The sequence below is a fragment of the Apteryx mantelli genome, chromosome Z (assembly GCF_036417845.1).
Source record: "Apteryx mantelli isolate bAptMan1 chromosome Z, bAptMan1.hap1, whole genome shotgun sequence".
In the NCBI taxonomy this organism is placed as follows: domain Eukaryota; kingdom Metazoa; phylum Chordata; class Aves; order Apterygiformes; family Apterygidae; genus Apteryx; species Apteryx mantelli.
Window position 1 is genome coordinate 71,632,395 of NC_090020.1, and position 25,124 is coordinate 71,657,518.

General features: G+C 38.8%; 1 protein-coding gene across 1 annotated transcript; it reads right to left on the reverse strand.

The window, feature by feature from the left end:
* Positions 1 to 172: 172 nt before the first annotated feature.
* C7 (complement C7) lies at positions 173 to 24,984 on the reverse strand. The gene is made up of 18 exons (XM_013961069.2): positions 24,876 to 24,984; positions 24,523 to 24,578; positions 23,695 to 23,770; positions 22,530 to 22,671; positions 21,565 to 21,706; positions 20,193 to 20,331; positions 19,192 to 19,326; positions 17,789 to 18,032; positions 17,126 to 17,239; positions 16,190 to 16,356; positions 14,943 to 15,171; positions 13,961 to 14,132; positions 13,492 to 13,579; positions 11,969 to 12,101; positions 10,452 to 10,643; positions 8,169 to 8,265; positions 3,050 to 3,234; positions 173 to 1,549 (listed from the first exon to the last, which is right to left on the reverse strand). The coding sequence occupies exons 1-18, from the start codon at positions 24,879 to 24,881 to the stop codon at positions 1,362 to 1,364; spliced, it is 2,505 nt and encodes an 834-aa protein (XP_013816523.2). The 5' UTR covers positions 24,882 to 24,984; the 3' UTR covers positions 173 to 1,361.
* Between the last annotated feature and the right edge of the window lie 140 nt (positions 24,985 to 25,124).

A 25,124-nucleotide genomic window follows, 5' to 3' on the forward strand; every position in this document is an offset into this window, starting at 1 on the left:
GCTGAGGTGGCAGTGGCAACCTCTCCCACCAGCATAGCTGCCTCCAGGACAGGGTGTCTGCCAAGGGAAAGCAGATTGATCTTAATTCTGGCTTAATTCTCATTGCCAGTGCCACAGAAAACAAAGCCTATCATGCTGACAGTAGGGTTTATATGAGGACACTACAGGTACAAACATGGAAACCAACAGGCAGATTTTATCTGGTAGACATTTATGGATAACAAGAAAGAAAATTTGTTACTTTAAAAACACACAAGTTTCTTGCTGATTGTACTGTATTTGCTTTATCATCCACCCTGTTACTTGATATCCAGCCATTTGTCCTTACTGGCATCTGACAATAGTCAGGAGGAGATCAGATTTCCAAACCAGTTACCTGAATTGACTTGCAAAATGCATTGTATGTGAGCAAAGATGTCAATGTTTGGCTGTACTAGATAGTATCATGCTTAGCTGTGTAAAGAAAGTGGTACAAGAAACCCCCTTTTATTAGGAACAATCTTAGGGGATTGTCCAAAGGTATCTCCATGGGTCAGTATGCAGAGATTCTCCATTTCTGTGAGGACACACTTCCCCTAATAGCTCACTTTTAGAAAGTTTTGCTATGGTTGAAGACTTCCATGTACAATGGTCTATAAGCAGACTGGTGCTTGGACCAAACACAAATGCATATGACAAATGCAACTGAGTTGTCCTTGCTTACAAATTTAGCTCTTGGTGATGGTTATGACAATATAAAATGGCAAGTTTTCATGAGGCAGTTCTGTGTACAAGAAGCCATGAGCATAAGAATTCTTTTCATTATTTTAAGCTGACTTTACTATTAATGCACCTTGTTTGACCTTTAAAGACTTCAGGCACAGTGACAGGTTCAATGCTGTGCATACTTTTTGCTCTGCTGAATAAGGCAAAGTAGGAAGAAGTTACTCTATTAAAAAGAGAAGAATTATACGTCTTATTCTTTTCTTGGAATCTAAATCTAATCAGTGCATATGTATGTTTGTGTGGTTTTAAGAAAAATATATTTACAAGTGTTAGACACTGTAATATACCACTATAAATACTAGTTTGGTGGTTGCAGTTCAGGAATGTTTTTTAATTCTGAGGGAGATGAGAAGTAAACTTCCCAATGCTAAGTCAGAGTCTAGGCTAAGAACCCTTTTGTGAGTGGTAGAGATGAGTGTAGCTCTGCCTAATGAAGAGTCCTGATTCAGAGCCAATGAACACAATCTCATCAGCAGTGGTGGACTTCATGGCTGAACTTATACGTGATAGAGCAAGATTTGAAGTACATTACTGCCCAACAGTTGACACATTTTGACATATCTCATGGCAATAAGCAAAATGAACCATAACATATCTTATTTGCTCTGAACGTCACAGGGCCTTATGCTGACAAGGGTGACAGTCTCCCCCTGGCACTTGCGAAGTCCGACCTCGCATTCAGTCATGGTCTGACGGACAGCAGACTGGCTTACTTCAGCACAAATCTGAACGCCTCCCTCCTCACACTGCCCATCTTCACGGCAAACACAGCTATTGGATTGAGCTAAGCAAAAACAGAGAGGAAAAACACTCAGGATGGGATCTACTCACAAGGAGGCTATTAACTCATTTAATGAAAAACAGACTAATATATTTCTAGCAAAACTATAGCAGTAACTGAGAGATTTGTGGAGGGCACTTTTCCTAACCAGAAGTAACATTAACTGATATTCAGGTTCAATGGAAAAACTAGAAGCGCAACCGAGTGGCACTCTGCTGTCACAGGAATCCAATGCACCTACAGGGGCTTCTCCAAATTTGATAGGTTGTTTGCTTTTGTGGGAAAAGCTTTCTGAAGATGCCTGAGATGTAGGTCTTGAATACATCTCTGATGCTACTGCTTCAAATCTGCTAGCACCAGTTATCATATCTATTGCTCCAGACTCCAGACAACATGTAAGATGAGAGGTCTATCCTTGGAAAGTAACAAACTCTGGTCGCAGCCTGATCATGCAAACACTTAAAACTTTTTTTATTTACATATTGGCAGTTTCCTTAAGATCAAATAACCCACTCCTATGAATAAATAGGCATAGGTGTATCAGTGACAACAACTAAATAATCAGATAAGAATAAGGACCCCATTTGAGATTTATTTTCCATAACTATGTGCTTGTGTTGGTGTAGTATGTTTAACTTTTGCCAGCATTTGTCTCTGCTGAAACTTCAACCAATTTTGATGACTTTTTGTTATTATTTTTGCATGTTCAAACCTGTTAGACAAAATATACAAACGCCTATCAGGTAATCTTTTTTATTTTCAAAATATGATAATAACCGTGCCTTCTATCTGAGGCACTTCGAAAAACCTAATTTACTCCTTTATCTTTCCATTTCTGGCCACCCTCCATTAAATGCAATGTACTGGAGGACACTCAGGGAAATTAGATCAGGGAACAGAAAAGCTTCCATTGAAGACAAATTGCAAAAGACTGAGACTATTTACTCTGAGGGAATATTCATTCACCATTGCTCCTAAAGTGAGAAACTGGGGATATGCAATGAAGTACAAACAAAAGTAAGTGCCTTTTCTAGACAGTATAGAACAAGACATTTAATTCCTTGCCACAAGATACCACTGGGGTAAATGCTCAGCAAGATTCAGGAAAGGATTTGATATTGCTGTGGGCAGTGAGGATTTCCACAGTTACTGTGTCAAGAAATTTAAAACAGGTAGTTATAATGAAAAAAGGGTAGGGCAAGGGTTTCACCCAAAATTGCCAGACAAACATCAAATACGGTAGTCCATTTAACAGGGACTGGGAATAAGCTTTTCCTATAGACAGTTTATTCTGCTACAGTCTCCTGCAGGGTTTTATTTTCCATGACTGGAGCTTTCATACACCAAATATTGGACCCACGGTTTGAACCAGCTTGGCAATTTGTGGGTGCCTGATGCTTCTGGGAGGATCAGGAGTTGCTGTGTAAGGACAGAACTATGGCTAGTATGAAAGCAGGGATAAAGATTTCATTTTGTTACTTATGATTGTGCAGAATCTCTTACCATCACATTTTTCCCATGAACGGCATGATCCACAGGATTTTTCAGCTGCCTGAGGTATTTTGCAGTTTTCTACATTAGTAAGAGAATATTTTCTGCCCATGCACTCCAATGCATGCATCTTGCAAACAGTTAAAAGTGTGTTTCTCTTGGTTCTTTGATCTGTAGCACAGATGTCCAGGGAAGGACTGGGAAAAAAAAAGAAAAAAAACAGGGATAGCACTATTTAAATATGCCTTTTCTTGGCACCTCTTAAAAAGAGCTGAGGGAATGGAAAATATTCAGGATCCCATTCTGTTTTTCCCATTCAGTGAGGTATATCCTAAAAGTGCAGCAAGGCAACTCGGGACTTAGACCCATGAATAATAAGACTTCTTCCTTTCCCACAGGATGCTGCACCTCAACAGAACCAGAATCTGTCCCCTTTGAAGCTCAAGGATATTATTGAATATTTTGCCATTGACTTCAGTGGCAGTAAGATCTAGACGTCATTAGTTAAGAGTTCAGACCTCAATTATTCTCTAACATATTATACATCCATACATATATGTACATACACACAAACATATGGTTTCACATATATATAATGATATATGCACATTGGCACGTGTATTATTATTTCATAATTACTTGATGAGACTATAGTTAACATCTTTATTCCCTCCTCTCCTTTAAAAGCCTCAGCTTTTACCAAATAAAAAGTTATGATCCAACATCAGAGACCAGAGAAATTTCTGGAAATACAAATACAAAATCTCCACAGAAAATTTATCCAAAAAATGCTCTATTTATGCAGAGGATTTATTGTTTATTTCTTGAAATTCAGATATTGTGCTAATACCCACAAAAATTAGCTTTTAAAAGCAATAATAATGATTCCTGGACAACCTTGAACAGTATTTGCTTCAGGGACAGTTCTAGGAAGGTATTATCATTCGTATTTCATGCTGTAGATGTAGGAGGGGGAAAAAAAGACCTTCCATTATTTCTGGATTTTAATCTCAAAACCCAAGCTTCTTTACTTGTACTTCATGCAATTGGTGACATCTGTGTGGAGTGAACAAAAATGCTGCCTACTCAGAGTAGGTCATTCACATGCTCTCCTGGCAGTATTTAACACCCACAGGGAAATTACTACGCAGGATACAAGACAGCAGAGAGTCACTCCCAAGGTATGAAGAGCTTTGAAATGCAGCTCCAAAGGCTTATTTCTCAGTTAAAAGAGCTCACAAGTACTTATGTAGAAACATTTAGTATCCAAAATGAGTCGGTTTTTAGGGTCAACCCAGGAAAAACAAGTGTTTGGTGCAGAAGAGAGGCTGACCAGGAATGGCCAAAGGCTGCATGACGGGGAGGGTAACAGTTACTGGGAAAGTGGCTTGTGAGGGAGTAGGGAAAAGGAATTTGAAAAGGGAAGTCCTGGTAAGAAATTACTGACTCTGGACTTGTTCAACTCCTCACGAAGTGTTGAGGTAGATTTTTTCTTTTTTTGAGAGTTAGGAAATGTTTTTTGGTATGATCTATAAATAAGGCACTGATGAAAAGTGCCTGCTCCAACCTCTGGGAATGATTATTTGAGAGGTGATTTTGAAGTCTCTTAAAAGAGCTGGATTTACAGAAAGTTTAAACTATCCATAGTTTAGTGCTCCTTTAAGGTCTCTCAAATTTGGCACAGAATTCACCAGCTGATTCTGAAAACTTTGACTGTTGCATCTACCTGCAACTGGAAGTGCATTTAAGGATTATTAATTGTATTATAACTCCTATACATGTTAGCATCTTCACTTGTGATGTGTCCCTTAACCATTGCGCTTAGTCAAACTACCAACCATGAGATCCCTAGTAATTTTTTGTTGCCTGAATTTTTCTAAATGTTCTTCTGTTAATATAAAGAATGAACTTAACCTTCTTACTCTGAGGCCTAAAAAGCAGACAGCCCAAAGGTTACATAGCTCCAAGCAGTTAATAAAGGAAGGCTATATGTCTGTATTGTTTGCATGTTTGGCTGTGCAGCCTACAAGATAGGAGTGCACTGATTTATCATGTGAAACCTATCACTTCAAACAAAAGTATAAGAAACACTTCATTTTTAAATATCAGCTTAGATTCAGAAAAACAAACTGTGATTCAAAGGAAGCATCTAATCTGTAGTTAAGTTGTTTAGTATGTTATGGTTCAGAGGCTTTCTTTATTTGCCTGAGAATAATAAAGCTCAACATCTGCGTCTTAAGGACAAAAAATTGTATACAAGGCAGCTTAGTTTACCTGAAAAGATTAGGCCAGGCACAAATGCACTAATCTCTCTGCTTTGCACCACTTCAGCAACACCCAGCAGAGGCGGGGGAGGCTGATTTAACCAGCTGCCTAAGGTTCACCACAGGGAGGGCTATTGCTGGGAAAGAAATGTAGGGAGTGCACATTCCTGTTGCCAATCTCTAGGTATGATGCTGTTCCTCAAGCTCTCTGAGACTGGGTCAGCTGGGAAGAAAGCCAGTGGAAATAAGCATCTTCAGATGCATAAGAAAAAGGATGGATACTCTATACTCATAAGAGAAATTAATAACTTGCACTCATTGCTGAGAAAGGATATTACAAGGATAGGAGGATCAGAACAGTGGAATACAAATAATAAAAGGCAACAAAGAGTTCTTGTGTGGAAGGAATTTGAAAAATTCAGCACCTTTTACCTGAAAAAGAAGGCTTGAATAAGAACAAGCCTTTACAAAAGCGCATAATATGAGGAATGAAATAGCACATGTAAGCCAGCAAATATCTTTGCTCTCTTTCACCTACTATATGAGGCAGGCAACTTTCAGTGAAACTAAAAAACAAGAAATTCAACATGCTGGAAGTGATTTTAACTTCTTAAGATTATATCCAAGACCATAAATTTTAATACAACAGAGGCCAAAAACTCTTAAGAAACACAGATGCTACATAAATAAATGTGGGGAGAAGAAAGGGGGTACTTTTGGAAAGATATTAAATCTCATTCTTCATTGTAGAGATAGTCTTTAGCTGCTGGAGGCTAAGGTTTCATCTATATTAATACACTAACTGTCCTCTGAACCATTCCTTGCACAAGAGCAAATTTCCACAGAATACCTGATATCCATACTGTTAAACTCTCTTTGCCCTCAGAGCAGGGGGACCACATCAAACTGCCTATAGTCCTTGACCCTAGTAACTCCTGAACTGTTCCTGGAAATCATGTGGGAATTGACCCTTGCCAAAACTCTGCTAGGAAATGTTCCAGCAATTTAGCAGTGCCAGTGCCCAGGAATGTTCCCTGTCTCTAATTTATTAGGATAGATATAGCCTAAGGCGCCGTGTCATGAGGGACAAATTACCCTGCACCAGCCTGTTGTGGGGTTCTTGTGCCATACCTGGAAGTTTCTGTTGCTTGTCTCTTGGGAATTGAAAAGACCGATGATGGGTCTGAAACCATGGCGTTTCTGCATTCCTTATGAACTGTTCTGAGCAGCGGCTGTTGTTGAGAGTCACCATCACAGCAAAGCAAACCAGGTTACTTCCACTCTCAGAGGAAGGACTGAGATCAGGTTACATGCTTCAGTCCTACAACCTCAATAGGCTAGCAGATTAGTCTGCTTAGACAGCTGATGATTTATCCTTCTATTATTAGATGTGTTATTTCAAGACAGAGTGAAAAAATTGCATCAGGTAACAACAATGACTATTCTCTATCTTTCTGCCATTTTGAACATAATTAAAAAAAAAGAAACAGGCAGGCAGCAGATAAATTATAACTGAAGTCTAAATGCATAACCAAATGTAATTTAGTTAACTTCCAAAGTTATCCTGACTCTGCACAGGGACATCCCTAGCATTGTGGAGCCTCCTCATCTTCTATGTAATTGACCTCAAAGAATCCATGAAACAGAGGAGGGGTTGTTGCCTCATTTTAACAAGTAGAGTATTGAAACAAAAAGAGTAGGTCTATATTATTTAAAATATTTAGATGTTTAAGGATATGGAGAGTATTAGTGGGGTTGTTACAAACCTGGCCTTTATCTTTCCAAAGCAGGGATGCAAGACAATGGTCTCGAATCCTAGGAAAATGCCCAGTTGGACTACAGAACCTGAACTAAGCTCACCAATTTTAATTTTCAGATATTCAAGGTGTGCTAATTTTGGCTTAGCACCAGTCACTATGCAGGGCACTCTTGTAACTGCATGTCTGATACATGCAGTACATATTCCACCGAGAAGTTTTGCTACCTCTAACTCATTCGAGAGGACTTCAATTTTCTTCCTCCTACCACACTGGGAAAAGAAAAATCTCATCTGTTATCCTGGAGTTTTCAAACTGTTCATCTCCTGCTGTGATAAACCTGTCGAGATTTCTTGTCCAGAGCTCACATCCACTGTGCTGGTGTTCTATGAAAACTATCTCAGATGTTTGAGTGCTGAGCTCTTTGCAATATCTGGCCATCAGTGCCAGGTGGTCTTGGGTCTCTTCTTGTTACTTTTCACTTACCATCTGTTCCCTCAAAAGTTAGCAAAGAACCCAGCGAGTGAATCAATGCCATGCTTGTCCTGCTTTACTTATCATAGAGTGTAGGCCTAGATCACTAAGCAAATCAGAAACAATAAACTCTGTTCTGCAAGTTATGAGGTCATAAAAGGTGACATGAGCGGTCTGAAGAGGATTGGTCTCTCCAGACTGCAGCATAAATAGGAGATTAGATTATTGTACCTTTCATAACTCTCCAGTTTCTCAGCAGGGAAAAGAAATCTACTTTATTTCACTAGCTTACCGCTTTGATGGTTGAAGTCCCAAGGGTCTCTGTTCTAACTCTTCCTCCATCTTCTAAATCTTCAAAATATCATTTTATCTTTTTTCATCTATTTCACAGATCAAATGGAGCTGAAATTATCCCTTCACTTTCTGTCATCTAACCAAATTCCATCACTGCTAATACCCACTGAAAGGCAGGTAAGTGATGAGCAGGACATTGATTGAGCTGTAAAGCAAACAAAGTGCTATGCCTCCTTCTCATATGAGTAAAGCTTTCTAATCTGTCATGGACTGAGGACTCAAGAAATTTAATTGGTGTTGAATAAAGTGAGAAAGTCATTGCCAAATTCAGCCTGAACTTACCCACACTCATAGGGCATTTTGCACACACATTGTAACTGTTGCACTTTCTCCCATGGCCGACATTTAGGCTCCGTCACTTCTGGTTCCACACGGGTTACTGGCATAGAAGAACACAGACAATGCTATTAATGGTCAGAAAAGCAAAGGCTGTTAAAGGGCTACCCTGAAATCATCTGATCAGTTGATCTTAAAAGGCACTGGATTATATAACTGTGACATAAATCACATTCTACAAGTTCATGAAAAGTAACTATTTCATGGAAGGAATCTGCAGTATTAAAAAGATGTAATACACTTAATTACTGCTCAGAGTTACTGAGCAGTAATTTATCCATGGGCCAAGAGTCAGATTGAAGGAGACGCATACTGTGTTCAAGCCTAAACATTCATTCCAGTTCTGCAGTGGCTGTCTGTTTCTGCTAAACTTAGCAGTGCTGAATCAGAGCTAGCAAATGTTGGCAACAGCTTTATCATTAGGTTTCAGAGGTAATGGCTTCACTGCTGTGACTAGAAAAGCTGAGACTCCAAAGCCCTGTGTAGAAATAGTGAATCTTAATATCTATATTCAGTGACAGTAATGAAAACTAGAAGTTCCAGCACATAGTCTTTAATCTGAGCTAATCTGAGCTGTGGGGAATTTTCACAATTGCACGTGTTGTTCTTTGGCTGCTGCGTTATAGTCTAAGCTTTGAAATAAAATAGGCCTTTGCTAAACATTTCTCTAGAGATTTCTGTAACAAGTAATAGCAAGACTTTGTTTAATCCATACAGCCACATTTTCTGAGAAAGGTTTATCCTGATTTGTGTGTTAGATTAGGTGTCTAAAGTATTCTACTTGAACTTGAAACTTTAATATCCCTGAACATTGTTACATTTTTAAAATAAATCTCCCTTCTGGATTAAGACTTGCCAAGCTAAACAGATAGGCAGAAATTGAGAGAAGGAAAAAAATAGAGTTGTAGTGCTTTGCAATACAAACAGCTGGCATAACCTTGTCTGCCTGCAGAGGGGAAATTTCCATCAAAAATTGCTACATTGTCTCCTGGTCTGGGGCTGCTGGTTGTACCTGTCCTCTGTAGTTGCCTGTTATCAACACTATTACTGACTAAACACTCTCATCCCACCTTATTTCAGTAAGGCCAAATAGATGTGCGCCATTGTGTCTCTGCATGCATATATTTTTTATTATTTTTGTCCATTTTTATCTCATATTGCTTCTAATATTTAACTGTTGTTCTTTCTGTTGTACTAATATACTAATACTCCCGTACAGCAAGACACAAGTTGTTTCTAAAGATGGAAGTGTTCAAGACTGTTTCTAGTCATTACTGGAGTTTGAATACATGATGTAACAAAAACTGATGAAAATCAGTCACTAAGGCTAAGACTAAGGAGAGAGGCAACTAGCAACAGAAGTTCTGTAGCGCTAGTGCTTTTGTACATTAGCAACTATGAGCCATTTTATTTACAGGTATATTGTTCCTTCTGTTCCCTGGGAAACAGCACTGGCTGTTAGTTTTCTCCAAGCAAGGGTCTGAGGAGGGATATGAGAACATCTGGGATGTCAGGTAAGGATGTGACTGACTTGAAGTAGCAAGCAGTTTGGATGCTTGTACGTCACTAGCCAGCATTGTAGGTATACACAAGAGAAAGCCTTGTCTGCCCTCCACAGCTGGAAAAGATGAACTGAGACTAAGCTGTTTTATGGTGTAGCCTGCTTCTCTCTCTGACAGTGCCTGCCAGTATCATGAGCTTGAAGATCCATATCCCCCTGTCCTTCAGTTCCTATAGATTTACTCCATATCAGCTGTGTGACTGTTGAATGAGCAAAAGGAGTCATTCAGCCCCAGCTCTTCTCTGCTAAGAGAGATCTTGGTGCACTGAATCGGTTCCAGATGACTTCCAGAGAAGTGATGTTTCTACAGTGCAGTTCACATGGTGGTGGTGTTACACAACGTGGGTAGAAAGTGGAGTGTATTTTGGGGGCAGAATAGGCAGCATATATCCTAGACAATCTCCTAAAATATTGTTGGTGATGATAATGTTTAATATCTATATGGGAATGGGAAGCAACAAGCCAGAAGGAAACCTCAAAAGAAATGTCTTGAAGCATCTTGTTTGAACAGCTTGCAGAAGATGGTCGGTTATCTTGGCCCGTGGTGAAGCACACATTCATGTCTTCTGTACTTTGTGTTGTTGATATAGATATAGCTATCTATATCAGCCATAGTCTGTATAGGAAAGAAACCCTTGAACTGCATTCAGAGGACTGCAATGGCTTACCTGGTCTCTTGCACTGGATAGTTGTCATGTCAGGAGACCACTTGAGACTGGGCTCACACAAAATTGAGCCTGCTCCTTCTAAGTGCATGTCATGTGGACAGGACAGAGTCACTCTCTCACCGATCTCATATAAAGGTTTCCATGGCTCTCCTTGCAACCCCCCCTCCAAGGCAGGTAGCAGACAAGCGGTTTCTAAGGAATGAAGCATTTGAGATAGTCATGGTGAATCAGTGGATTGCAGAAAACAGTCGCATATTTGATCTTGTCTCAAATTCCTAAAAAAACTCAATGGAAATATTAGCTGTTTTTCCTCTAGAAATATACCAATCATGTTAGCAAAGAATATTAACTCATCACCCCAGCCAAGTGTATGTGCAATACCCAGGAGAGAGTGACAATATCTTCTCCTATTGCCTACAGATCTGGCCCTAGCTTGAACAGAAATTCTCTTTTCTTATAACCTGTGCTTCTGTTAAGGGTTTGTGCTGGTAACTAGCATCCTACTAGGGATAGGTCGTACATACAGGACCCTGAAGACTGTGTACTGATACACAAAGAGACGGTACTCAGATGATGTGGGCTAGCATTTGTTGACAATAAATTCTGGTTGGAAGGAGGAAAGGAGGGTGTTGAACAACAGACCTGAAAACTCCCAGGTCTCACTGATTGCACTCAAAGTTGATCTACAAATAAAACTTGAAGGAGAAAATACCCTAATGGTTACTAACTGGGTCAGAGGAAAAGAGTGAAGGGGAGAGATCATTCAAGCTGTAAACTGATCCCTGGAGTTAAGTTCCTATGACGAGACAGTTATTTGAGAACTCTGTGGTTGCCCAGAGCTGCCACTGGACCTTTCACTCAGTTTGGCCAGAAAGGGACATGGGCTTATCCCAATGGTTCCTGGCCATAGCCACAAGACTGAATTGTGCAACAAAGGTTGTTCCCACAGAAAGTAATTCCTCCCACACCCCAGGGTATTGTCCAGGACCTTGAAGAGTGCGCTTCTTCCTACGGAGCATTAATCAGGGATAAAATAATGTGTAAGAATGGTATATGCTGCAATTTACTGCCAGTTTAGAAGGATTATGGAGACACTACCAAGAATCTCAGTCCTAATACAAACATAAGAACATTGCTACTCCTCTGACAGAGATTATAGGACTTACTGATCATCAGTCTTTGTGATTCTGGCTTATATCCCAATGGATACAAACCTTCCTCTAAATATAATAAAGCTCTTTCTACATATAATATACAGTTTTGACCAGGTGTGCTGGGCTTTTGTTTCATTGCCCACTTTCTTGACAACCAGAGTTTATAGATATTTTTCTATTTAAGTATAACAATATCTGGATTCAAAGAAAAGAAAGTCAATTTAAACCTGATTCTTTCTAGGGAACTGGGAAAATACAGGTGTGTATTTCTTTCCTCCTTATTGTTAGAAAGCAGACATGGAGAAAAGTTTCACCAGAATTCAGGAATGAAGTTGTATTTCATAATTAGAATGTTAGACATACTCTGGCAATATCGGTCTCCAGCTTGCCACTGTAAATCACTGCCACACTTAGCAACAGGATCACCAACAAGAGAATATCCATCTCTGCAAGTGTAAACAATGCTTTTCCCAACAGGGTATAAGTTTTCAGCATTCTGAAAGAAAAAAAATAGGAGGAATTTTGAATTTATAATCTAGGAAACACCAGCAGTGTCAAACTCCTTTTAATCTTTCGGTGTGATCTTGGGATGCAGCAGTTTAGGGCAGTGTGAAGTATTAATGTCATTCTACAAGGAACTGGTGGGAGTGTCTGGAATATTGTGGGCAATTCTCATTGTCTATAGTCAGCAAATGTGCTCAAAACGAAAAAGATGCAGAAAAAAAAGTTGGTAGAATACAGAAGATTCTAGCTAGCTTAAGACAGCAAATGAGGGTTAGAGTTGAGTGTACCTTGTGACAGGGGTCTGACAGTGATATATACCAGAAATGGAACAGCGCTCTTCTGCCAGCGTATAAATTGACTACAAATACAGCTGTTATTAAATGTTAACAGAATTAAGCTCTTGAACAGCCTTCCAGTGGGAGTACTGGAGAGTATATGGCTTTGCTAATTCTTAGGATGGCATGTTATAAGCTTATGCATATTTAATGTGATATGGTCACTTAGGAGAACTGGCCTTGAGGACACAGATCTTTTCTCATTTTATATTCCCCTGTGTTCTAAGGAGAGATTATATAAAAAACTGAGAATATTCCACAAACTGCAGGATTCTACCTTTAGTCTGTGAACTAAATGTATCAATATGGGAGATATACATTGATTAAAAAAAATACATGACAAAATTTTGGATCATGCCTCAGGCTCAGTTGTGCAGAGATAACTAGTGGATTTTTAACTACTGCTCATATTTATTTTATTGACCAGGAAGACTCTAGACAGCCTGACAGCATAGAGAAGGCATAATCCATATCCTGAGAAATTTAGTCTCCTTTGTTAAATGGACCAAACTTTGTAATACAGTCAGCAAAATAACTTGCTTCATCAGAGCTCCACCAGGGAACAAGAAAGTGCAGTGGTTAGTCACAGGATGGAAAGTCAAAAGTCCTAAAATCTGTTTATCATTTTGCTATGGACTTGCTGAATGGCCTTGGACAGTTTACTCTCTGCGCTCTGTTTCTCTTTGGCTTTCTGTACTTTAATTTGTAATACATGTGGCACAGAATGTTTTAACTATGTGTATAGGGTGTAGGACAAGATAAGAAATCTCTATAGGTTTCATGGTACAGAAAAGCAAAGATTTCATTTTGTTTGTGCGTGTGTGTGTGCGCATGTGTGTTTTAATGTGTAAAGTCTTGGCTAACTTCTTGTAAACTTAAGCAAGGGGACAATGCTGAGAAAGCTGCTATACAGTAGCTTTGACACTGAACTTATCAATACTAAACTTATCAAGACAAATACAGTTTCAAGTGAATCTCTATATTAACTTCAGCTGTGACACTGCAGTTAGGAATAGAGCAGATAATAAAGTAATAAAAATAACTTACTTGAACAAATCCATTTTTCAAGAGAGGAGGAGGTGAACAGAATTCTGTAGGACTTATGGATACATCAAAGCAGTGTGGTACAATCAAGCTAGAAAGCAAACAAAGTACTACTAATTTTGAATTTGTTTAGCCGCTCTTCTTTCCAAAATAGTATACTTCTCAGTGAAGTTCATTTTCAAGACCATTACATGTCCTATTTACCTCACAATTATATTTAAATCAGGCACCACCAAGATATTTGAAAAAGAGAGTATTAAATAGAATGGTCAAGTTTACTGACTTTTACCCCATTTTCTAGTTCACCTCATATCAGATTCAGTTCCTGGGTTTCATTTTGTTTCAACTTAAATTTGAAAGCTGGAGGGCCAGTCAGTGACATTCTCCCTAAGTGCAAAAACCTGTGCATTCTTTTGAAATAAATTTTTAAATCTTCCTGTATTTGTGCTCCAGAAGTTTTGTTTCTGCTTACCGAAAATGTTGCAACTCCTCATCTTCACAAGGTCTGCTTTCATGCTGTTCTCCTATGCATGCCTTCCCACCACCTTGTGGTGAGGGGTTGTTGCAGGTTCGACTCCTTGATTTCCTTCCCCCTGAACAAGGACTCCAAGAAGACCAGCAGCTCCAGTGTCCATCAACAACACCTATGTAACATTTGAGACCATTTCACATTAAGGTTTTTTGTCCTAAAAAAGGCAAGTACTATTCAAAGCTAATTCAAAACTATGACCTTACAGAGAATTCCACATTGTAATGATCTCTGTTCCCCTACCCATCCTGCCCACTCTCACAAAGACACCCCTAAGTTTGTCTTTCTGATTTCACTGGGGCTTTGGCTTCTGGACACCTGTGTAAGTCTTAGTAATAAGGGTTGAGCTGATCCCCAGTTCAGCTAATCAATCCCCTTTCCTTAATTTTGTGCCCAGTGGGACACCAGTCATGTGTGACTTGCATATTTGAAGAGAATCTGCAATTTCTTCTGGCTTGAGGACTATATATATGGCATTTCCCTGTTCAAAACCTGGCTGACTTTGCTTCTGGACTGATGGGTGAGATGCAGCCAGTCAGTGGCACTCAAAACTTAATTGTGAGAGTGTATGCACCCTAGTTTGGCAAAAGTGACTTTGGCCCATTAGTATATGAATTTCCCTGCTTGTGGGTGGATAGGGACAGAATCACTTGTGAAACTAAAGAACACCTGTTTTTTTAGTTTATGTATTTATTTATGGAGGGCTGCACTATGAGTGGTTAGTATTATCCACTGTATTTAACAATAATTATAAAAAATTTAACAATAATTATAAAAACAGTTCTTTGTAAAGTACTGTTTATACATGCTAAGCAGAGACAACATCAGCTGCTCATTCAGTCTGTGCAGCAGGATAAACAGACTCTGGAAACAGGAGAGTGCACTTGCCACTTTGAAACTCTCACAAGCTTAAACAAGTGCTGACCTGGCTGATCTTGCACGAGAGTTCCCAGTTCACAAGCTGCTCCGAAGGTGTAAGGCTTGCAGTAACACATGCACTGAGTTCCTTCCACAGCTGGCTCACCACCATTCTGGCAAGGATGACATTTGCAGGGATCGTTTTCAGCCATATATTCTTCAATGGCTTGTTTTAGGTAATGCTTTTTGACTGAGGAACAGGGCACTTCCTTTACCAGCTCATACAATGGTGTTAGCTACACACAGAAGAAGAATTTACATTAAAAGCTGTATTAAGGATAGAACAGTTTATCAGCACATTTTGTCCTATAAGATAATTTATGATGTATATTCCTGAACATGAGTCTTGAAAGATGCCCTAACTAGTTTGTTAGCTAACTAAAATCTTATGTTAGTTTTTAATATTAGCTTTTTTTTTTCCCTGCAAAGTCAGCTCTATTTAACAAAGTTTCTTAATGTAACTGGAGGCTTAGTTGTGTTTAAACACATTTGAGATAAGAGATTACAGCTGAGATTAAGGTGTACCATAACACAGTCCACCAGTGTACAATCACCTGTCATCACCAAGCTATTTCCAGTCTAAAAAGCTAGAAATTTAAATAAACTATTATGTCATTTCATTAAGCAGCGATTAAAGACAGCAATAAGCAAAAATATTTTGCATTCCTATGGCAGATTTTATATCTTATACTCTCATATTTAATTGAAAACTCCTGATGGAATTCTACTGCTTTTACGCTATGCTTCAGCATTTAAGCAGTTCCCAAAGGGGACTTGGACAAAGTAGTGGTGAATACTCTTGTGCCAGTTTTCAGGTATCTGGCTTCCAGAATCTCCAGTTATGTCAAACTTCTGCACACAGAGAAAAGGGAGAGGTATAAAAGGGATACACAGAGGTCAGCAAGCTGAGTGAAAGCTACACAAGACTTGCCAACATGTAATTCAGAAAATGGGCTATTTAAAATCTAGCCTCTCTCCAATGCTAAACTGACCCTCTGTTTTTAAGCAGAATTCCACTAAAATCACCAAAGGCCTGTAAGACTTGCAGGTATCTACCAGTCAAAAGTTAGATTTGTGATACAGCCAGTCACTTCCTAGAATTTTCTTCCTGTGAAATCTTTTTACTTTTATAAAGTGATCTGAATACAAAATGATTGCTGACTACAGCCTGATTAATCACCCTCTATAATTTAATCAGTTCTCCCCCTGAGGTAATCCCATCTGCTCATCTCTGTTTCAGGAAAAGAGCCTTACCTTTTGTTTAATTACTCTGGGATAGTTTGTCACTGATCTGGCCCAAAAGGAATATCTCTGACTGTTCCCAGCAGGATTATTCAGCTCTAGATAACTAAGGCCAGCAACAGCACCTGGACTTCCTCCTTCTATATAAGGGTCTCCTTTAATCTTATTGCCACTACTTCCTGTAGGTTCAGGATGAGAAATGCAGAAAATGGGAGCATTGGTATATTTAAAAATGGGAATAGAAACAATACATGCAAAAACTATACTAGCAAGTAGTGAAAGGGTGCATCAGTGCAGAATGCAATTATGAGATTACGGTGTCCTCAGTAGTAATACTGTGACAAATCCTGTAGCAGTATTTCCTAAAAGAGAAAAATATTGTCTTAGGATAAAAATGCATTGTAGAGAAGACAAAAAGAGTTGCACGCAGCTGAAAACTCTCCAACATCTGCAAAACAGACTGTAGCAACTAAGTCGGTGGGCATCTGTAGAGCCATTTATTCCTTTCTGTCACAGAAACTAACTGCACAAACAGATCAACACTCAAACTCAAACATACATCTCCATAAAGGCCCTGTTTAAGGAGGCCCTGGATACAGTGATGAAAATGGGTTCTGCAGTCCCAGACAGATCAATCATGCACACCTGCATCAAGAGGTCCCACAGGTACAGCACATAAGCAATATCTAGTTTTCCAGCTGTGTTGGCATCTCTGGCTGTAAGGTGTCTGGAAGAGTATTAGTTATTGGGAAAGCATTAGCACTGTTTGCATCTTGGGGAGCCTTTTAAATTGGGCACTTGGTGTCTGGGTTCCATGTGTTAAAATAGAGTTCAGCAAAGCTATCAACACCTGCTCCTCATTTTGACAGTTATTTAGAGAGAGAGAGGGAGAGAGAGAGATGGAAGCTGGATACATGGTAACTGTGCAAGTTACTATTGAACATTTACCTGAAGAAGCTCGTAGTAGTTCATCCAGTTTGGAGCATTCTGTTTTCTTCTTCTTTACAATGAATGCACTCCAGCCTGATGTGGTACACTTGTACATGTCTGTTATGCTCAGACCTGCAGAAAATAGATCCATTAACAATACTGTACATTGAAAGTTAGTGTGTATTTTGAATTAATCTCTCAGTTTCCCATTGACTTGAGAGGTGTTTTAGAAAGAGAACCATCACATTTTCTGCTTGAATTAGGAGGCAGCTAAAAAGCAGGTTCTGGAGGGAGGCCCACCTGATGCTAAAGCCTGTGGACAGAGGTTGAGACAGAAGTTGTATCTGGCAAAAGCTTATTGTTCCTTTCATCCCTTTTCTCAGCAATCCCTAATCCTACAGCACTGCTCACCACTGAGTACCACCACATGTCACTTTGATGTTTGCTTCATCTGTGATTTATTCTGCTCTTTACAGTTTTACTCAACCTCCATCTCTAAGTAACTTTTAAACTTTAAGGTTATGTGACATTCAAACTGGCATTAGAATTCAAGTTCAGCCTGATGAGGTCCTGATCCAACTATCTTACTTGATTTTACATATTACCTCAGAGAACATGCAAAGAAACATCTATCTTTGTTTTTTCACTTTGTTTCTTGTAGCAAGTGCTCTAGTACTCTACCTTCTGCTTTCATTTTGTCAGTATCCATTTTAAAAATAACTTTGTAATGTCCTCCTAGAGATCCGGAGTGTAAGAAATGAGTCCCAAAATGTTCAATAAATCTTCGGTAGGTGTTGTAATCATAGACAACAGGGAGGTTGGCAAGTTCTTTCCAGAATGGCTCCGCAAGAGTGAGAAAGTCTGGGCGGTTGTTAATAAACTGAGCAACTTCCACACTGTTCTCAATAACCATCAGCTGCTGACTCTGATGGGAGGAAAAGAAATCAGTCATGCAGCCATTTCGCTACTAGCCAGATGACATACACGTTATACTAACTACTGGCCAACAGCTCTATATTGTTATTAGTTGTGTCTAAGCAACTCAGGGAACATGAAAAAAATATTCTGAAGATATGAAGTATCTTTTGGGCTTTCATTTGTAATTGCTGCATCATCTTTCTTTTCTTCCTGTGTACCAGAAAATTAGCATAAGGACAAATAAGTAATGAAAATATCACTATTCACTAATATCACTGTATCACTAATGGTAGTTTCCAGCACTGGGAACATGGCAGTACAGGGAGGAACTAGGGAGGTTTTCTCTGAACCCTGATTTCTGTAGAGGAGCCTTTTTTGTTAAGGTGCTCTAGCCATTTTGAGGATAATGCTGAATTTTAAAATCCTATATACCTACACAAGAATGGTCACCTCAGCTTCTCAACGTTGCTTTCAAACTTTGTTATGATAAATCTCAATATACATCATTGTTAGTGTGGTAACACGAGCTTGTCTTCTGTCAGCTTGAAGAACATCAAATATATGCATTTGTTACTTGTTTTTATTTACTCTAAGATAAAGGTTTTACATCTTAATTGACCATTATTCTCAAATTATTTATTTAACCCTTGTTTTTAAATAAGCCAAAGGCAAAGGCATAAGCACTGTGCCTTATTGGCTACATAAGATACTGGCTATCTTTCTCAATTTCCTACTAGTGGGAAATGAAATAACTCTGTGATTAAAACTAATTTTATTTTATAGAATTCTTTCACTCCAAGATGCTGACAAAGGTATTACTAAAAAGTGCATTAAACTGTTAGAAGAAAATGGAAAAATTTAATCAATTATTAGAAGAAGCTGATGTTTTTTCTGTCTCAAATAGGGGAAAAGCAGCTAGCAAATAAATAAACTACTTATAAAGAGGTAAAATGGAAAAAGCAACAATAGCAGCAAACCTGGCTTAACTGATAAGCCAGACCAGTGATGTCTTTGTAAAGGTTTAACAGGATTTTTCTTTTATGGACTTTGTGCCAAAAATATCTGGATAAAATAAATATTTCTGTGTCACTATGAAAGTACAATCAAAAAATAATAATCAGAACCTTTATGCAAAATACTAAGCAATACTGACACTTTATACATACCTTTTGACTGTTTTGCAGATTTTTATTCTGTGAAAAGCTGTGTCCACTGTTTGATTTTTCATACCTCTCTGTGTGCTTCATATAAGACCAGCTACTGTTGAAAAACTCATAACTAAAATCATTTTGAATTTTAACCTAGAAGATGGAAGATACAATTCTATATAAAGAGCTTTATGGAGGATGTTCAAAACAATAACATAAAGCAGAGCAAATACTTCCTGATGCAAAAAAATTTATGGTCTCTTCAGGCTGAATCCATTTGAGATGATGCATAAACACTAAAAGAAGTGAACACTGGAAGAATCAATTGGCTGAAAGGAGTATTACTTGTATGTATTTATATATATATATGTATATAAAGTAAAGTAATATGATGCATTAAGGATTGTTTAGTATGCTTTTGATAAGGGGGAGAAGAACCAAATCGCTTAGGCATATGATTTGAAATAAGAAATAAATATATAATATCTCTCTGGAAGGTCTCCATGAAGCACCCCAAAGCCATGTGCACAAAAAATTTCTTAAGGTGATTCAGGTTGCTACTTATGCTAAGGAGATGGCTTGGCATCAGTCTTACTGTGAGAGAAGTAGAAATGACATCCAGGAAATGATGATTCTTTTCCCTTCCTTTATAGCAACATGCTGACAAGTTAGTATTTTAAAATAATAAATAAAATGCCATACTTTTTGGAGATGAACTGACACAACTTTAGCATGTGGTAGCATATGGCCCTCAACACTGCTGTTGCACTGAAGCTTTTTGCTACTGTTGTTTGTTTGATACGTGTTCAGGAGACAGCTGTGTTCAGTGGCATGGGATCCTTCTCTGAGTTCATGGTGGAAGAGCTGCAAGTGGAACTAACAGACTGGAGAGAGGGTACAGGCTTCATTCATCTATGTTTAAGGAAACCTACTTGTCAAGAGACCTTACCTGTTTTGCATCATTATACCTGTTTTAATCAAGACCCCCAAAGATAAAGCTCTGATTAATGGAAACATACTTGGAATGTATAAGCGAGAATGCTTTCACTCAGCCTGTAGTATTCTCTCCCATCTCCACTAAACACCTTTCTGCATTGTCCTCCAAAGCTTCTCGTATGAATCACTCTTCCCTTAGTCTCACCAGTAACGGCATCAAAGCTATGAGAAGAAAAACACGAAACATCATTAAGACACTCAGCTAACAGACTCTTTAACAGGAGCTAAAAATTGCAAAGCCATTATATCCACTAATAGACCCTCATATCTGCAGAACCACACTTCATATAACATGTCAGAATATGGAAAGCAAAATGTTGCCTTTAATTTTTCAACAAAAATAAGCACATACCAATACCTGTTAACATTAAGCCATTCATATCTACCACAACAGATGTTATTAAGCTTTATTCTTCCAGCAATTAATCCAACACAGAAATAACAGGGCATCCCTTATCAAAATGTTTTGTTATTGTATTTGAACTATATCACATTCCAAATGATATGACTGTGCTAAAGAAACTTGAGTATTTTGCAAAGCTACAGATGGGATGTATAAACAATCCATATGGATTCACAGTACTAAATGCAACAATAAACAAAGGAGCCAGAATTGCTGCTATGCTTTTTTAGACTTTTTTTCCTACTGATGATTATGTTATTGATTTGCATATCACATTTAGAGAAATGCATTTAAACAGCAGGAATGAAAGACAGAAAGCTTTATTCTGTGCTTCAAATCAAAAGGCCAAATTCACAGGCACATTCTGGCTGCCCTGAGCCACTGGCATCCTCGAGACAGTTGTACCAAATAGCTGGGTGGCTGCCTGCTTTGCATTGGTGAAGGGGTAAAAAGCAACCTCAGCAAAAACAAAAAAAAAGTGCAAAAATTAAACTCATGCTGATTCTTTTTTTTTTTGTGATTTGCAGCCTTTCAAGCCTGCAGAAGTCAGATACACGTAGCTGAAGGGAGACTACTCCCCACAAAGACTGTATGGTACTGCTGACATCAGTTAGTACAGTTACATACAGTTACAGTGGAAAAGCAGTTTTAATTTGCTGTTCTCTGTGCATATACATCACTGCCTTCTGTTAGGTGCAACTTTGCATAATAAGCCATTTTTTGTAGTTCAGTTGAATTTTAAAGGGCATCTTTAGATTATCATAAAACCTAGATCTACTCTCATTAAAGCTGATTTTCATTTAGGGTAGGTAGCTAAGGACCTATTCTTCGGATAAGAATGTGCTGACATCTGGAGATTAAAATCATTCTTTTGCATATGGGCAGTTGACCAGAAGCCCAGGAAGTGTATCTATACAGCCAGCGGTAATAAGTACAACAAAAGTGTAAATTTATTTAGCACCAGTACTAATGATCTTTGCACAGAACATTACCCTGTTCCTGTAAGTTCTGAATTTGGAGGTGTTTTATCATTATCACATACAGTCCTCTTCTCTTCACATCGATCTTCATCAGCACCATCTTCCTCACAATCCTGATCTCCATTGCACACAAGAGATCTGCTAATACACTGACCTAAATCAAAACAAAAATGAGCAGAGAAGGGAGAATTGTTCATCCATTTAAAAATAAATCATCTAAAGTAAAAAAAAAAAAGTCCCAGCTATTACCACATTAATTAGCTCATTCAATCCCATGGTGAACAGTCTGTGCCCAGGAGGGCTTGCGAAACAACAGTAGATGTAGACGTAAATAAATAGTGCATATATACACTTGAGGGAACTACAGCCATTCAAGGCTTATAATACATTAATAAACCAGTTGACTTCTAAATTTATTTCCTGTTTCTCCTGAATTTTCATCTTTTAACCATATCCTGTGTGATTGTGATTGTACATCTGATAGCACCAAAACATGTTTATCCTGTTGCTCTGTGATAAATTTCTATCTGCTGAGGTAATGTGCTCTTCTGTGATGGTAACACAAGCTGTTTAGATACTACCACTGTTTTAGGGAGCCTTAGTTTTCATGATGCAATTGGTTTCCAAGATGTTTGGATATATCCTAAAACATAGCTTTGGAGAATCACATCTGAAGTTGCATTCTTTAATTACTCTCTCATAATGAAAAAACTGCAATCTGGGGCAAATTCATGAGGCACAATGATTTAGAGAGACTCACAGAACTACAGCATATTATTTGCGAAGCTTTGGAATACCCCAGATGAAATTGAAAACATGCATAACCAAGGCTGAACAAAAGGAAACTTCCTGTTGAATCAAAAGTATTTGCAGGTCAAGGGTTCTGGAAAGCAACTGCCCCTTGACTAAATTTCAAGAATCACAACATCTTCTTAATTTTAAGGACTAGAAAATGATGAAAAAGATCTTGATGATACCTGAAAAACACCTGAACCGATCATCACAGCCATCCTCTGTTGGGCATCCCCGTGCGGGAGTGCATTGTCTTGTTTCAAAGGCATCCCCAGAGCAGGGATTTCCCCCAAACTGGCCATAAACTGCTACTGTCCGTCTCCGAATCTGAATGCAAATCAAAGGAAACCTCAGAAAATCTGAATGTAAAGCAGAAATAGTTTACTGCTGTCAAGATACTGCTACCACTCTTCTCCTGTAAGGAGACGAAACATTCACTGATTTTCTTCTGAGGACAACCATACTTCATGCTACCACAGTGGGGGAACAAACTCACAATTTAATAGAAAGCCAGCTATTACATCTACACGGTCTTTAGCCTGAGCCCTAAACTTGGCTGCTTTGTTGAAAAGTCTGCTCTGAATCCAAGAGGAAGCTGGTCACAAATTTCTGTTTTGTTTTATATTTTTAATAGGACCAGTCATGCTTGATATGGATTTGCTAAAATCTTTCAACATCTATTCTAAAGGAAAGTGTTAACCGCTAACATTAAGTGAGGTGCTTTTTGTTTCTAAAAAGATTCAAGTGCATTCTCAGTTCAGATCTTTAACTTGGATTAATTCCTTCCTAATTCATGCAACATCAGTGGAAACAAGATGGAAAGTCAAAAGCAAAAGTAACTTCAACATGAGTAGAGTTGCGCTGTAAAAATCATCAACTTGTTTTTATTGGGGATAATATTTTGCAACAAAGCTTTCTCTTCTTGGCACATTACTCCTCTGAAGAAAAATCAATGGAGGTGGTACAAATCAATCAGTGGCAGCTGAGGAATTGTCTCAGTTTACAGAACAGTGTGGTAGAGCTTTTTGGAACTATCACCAAAATAAAAACTGCAGTAATTATTTCATACCATGAATATCATATCTTTGAAAGGAAAATAGAGAGGGGAGGGTGGAGGGTTTCCCTTCTCTAGAGCCCAGCAACCTTCTCATTCTGCTAGGGAGAGGCACTTCAAGTGCTTTTGCCTATCCTTTTTCTTCATTTCTTCTTCAATCCAGAATGGGCTCTTGTGACTTTTTATATTGAACACTACACTGCTGTGGACACAAAATCATCCAGTTTGGGGTTTAAAAGATATTACTGGAATATGCTTGTGAAGTCATGATTGCAGAAAAGTGTGTCTGTCTATACCTGTTTTTTAGTACAGCCATCACACTCGGACCAAGGGCCAAAAGAATTCCAGTGGCAATGGACTGGATGGGAAGGGCTGCTCCAGTAGTATTTTTTGCATTATTAAAAAAACAAAAGGGGAAAATTGTCAGGGATCTCCATCCATAAGCGTTAGTGCAAAGCTTTCTGAAAGAGCAAAACAAACCTTCAATAAAAACACAGTGCATGATCAGATGCCCTCTGAAACCACTGGGATTTGCTTTTCAGGTGTGAAAAGAATGAGATCAGTTCCTACTTGGGCTTCCCAGTCACTGAAGAACAGAAGAAAACAGGCACATTCACCCCGTCCTGAAGGTCCATAGGTGGATATCAGAGTGTGTGTATGCCATGGCGTGTGCAAGAGACCATCCCACAGCAGCTCTCACACAGTGAGTTTGCAAATGGGAGGCACTCAGGCTGTAACGGGGGACCCGGGCTAGCTCAGGGTAAGCTACGCTGTGCTTTGCAGTGTGTGGTGCAGGTGTGCGTCACAGTGGCTCATGCACCACCACTGTGTGCATGCCTCCTGAAGAGCAGCTGACTCTTCTGGCTTGTTCAGTGTGGACGGAGATAATGTACACCGTAATTCCTCACTCTTATGGCCACTTATGGCGGTGGCAGCACCAACACAGACCAGTGTCTTCTCTCTCCCAGGAAACATATCTAAAGACCCCCATTAAGCCCTGCCCCATGTCAAAACATATCTGAAGAACCCTTTAAGCCCTGCCCCATGTCATGCACCAGGAGAAGTTGTCTGTTAAACTATACATGCTGAGTCTTCAGTATATAATTTTCTAAAGAAATAATCACCTGGAAAAAATGGGAATGAAGCCTGAAACCTCCAGCAAGAGAAAAATCCCCAGCACCTGAAAAAGAGAAGAAAAGCTTACTTTGCTTTTCTGGTTTTTCCTTTAGATTGTGCAGCTGTTCTAACTTTCTGCAATCTTTACACTAGACATCTTAACAAATAAAGGACAGGGGGTCAGGCTAATAAGGTCTAATTTCTCAACCTCTTTGTGCAAGCTGTCGGATTTTAGTTTTCTTCTTTCTTGCAATACTGCCCAATTACATTTTCAGACAAGTATTTCTCTCTATAAATTAATATTTCAGTGCACTTGGTGTACTTACTTCATCAGTACAATTTAAGTAAGCAATTGTCTTACCTTCATGTTAGATGAAACACTCAGATATCCAGCAATTACTGGGGAAAATGCACTTCCACTCAGTTCAGCAGCTGAAGGAGTCAGTCAGTCTGTCTGCTTCCGTATGTCTCTTCTTGCTCTGCCTTGTTATTATGCTTTTCCTTCCCCCAAAAGGGTAAATATTGCAGAGGAATTTTTATCTTAACCCCATCTAATCCCCTCCAGGGACACAGTCTGCTCTTGGAGCTGCTCAATGTTTTTAAGACATAT

What these genes read in the sequence shown, in the direction of transcription:
- C7 (XM_013961069.2), bottom strand. An exon ending in ACTACTACGAGCTTCTTCAG is followed by an intron (nt 16,357 to 17,125) that starts GTAAATGTTCAA and finishes CTGAACCTACAG; the next exon opens with GAAGTAGTGGCAATAAGATT. An exon ending in TATCCAGTGCAAGAGACCAG is followed by an intron (nt 8,266 to 10,451) that starts GTAAGCCATTGC and finishes CTTCTATGCCAG; the next exon opens with TAACCCGTGTGGAACCAGAA.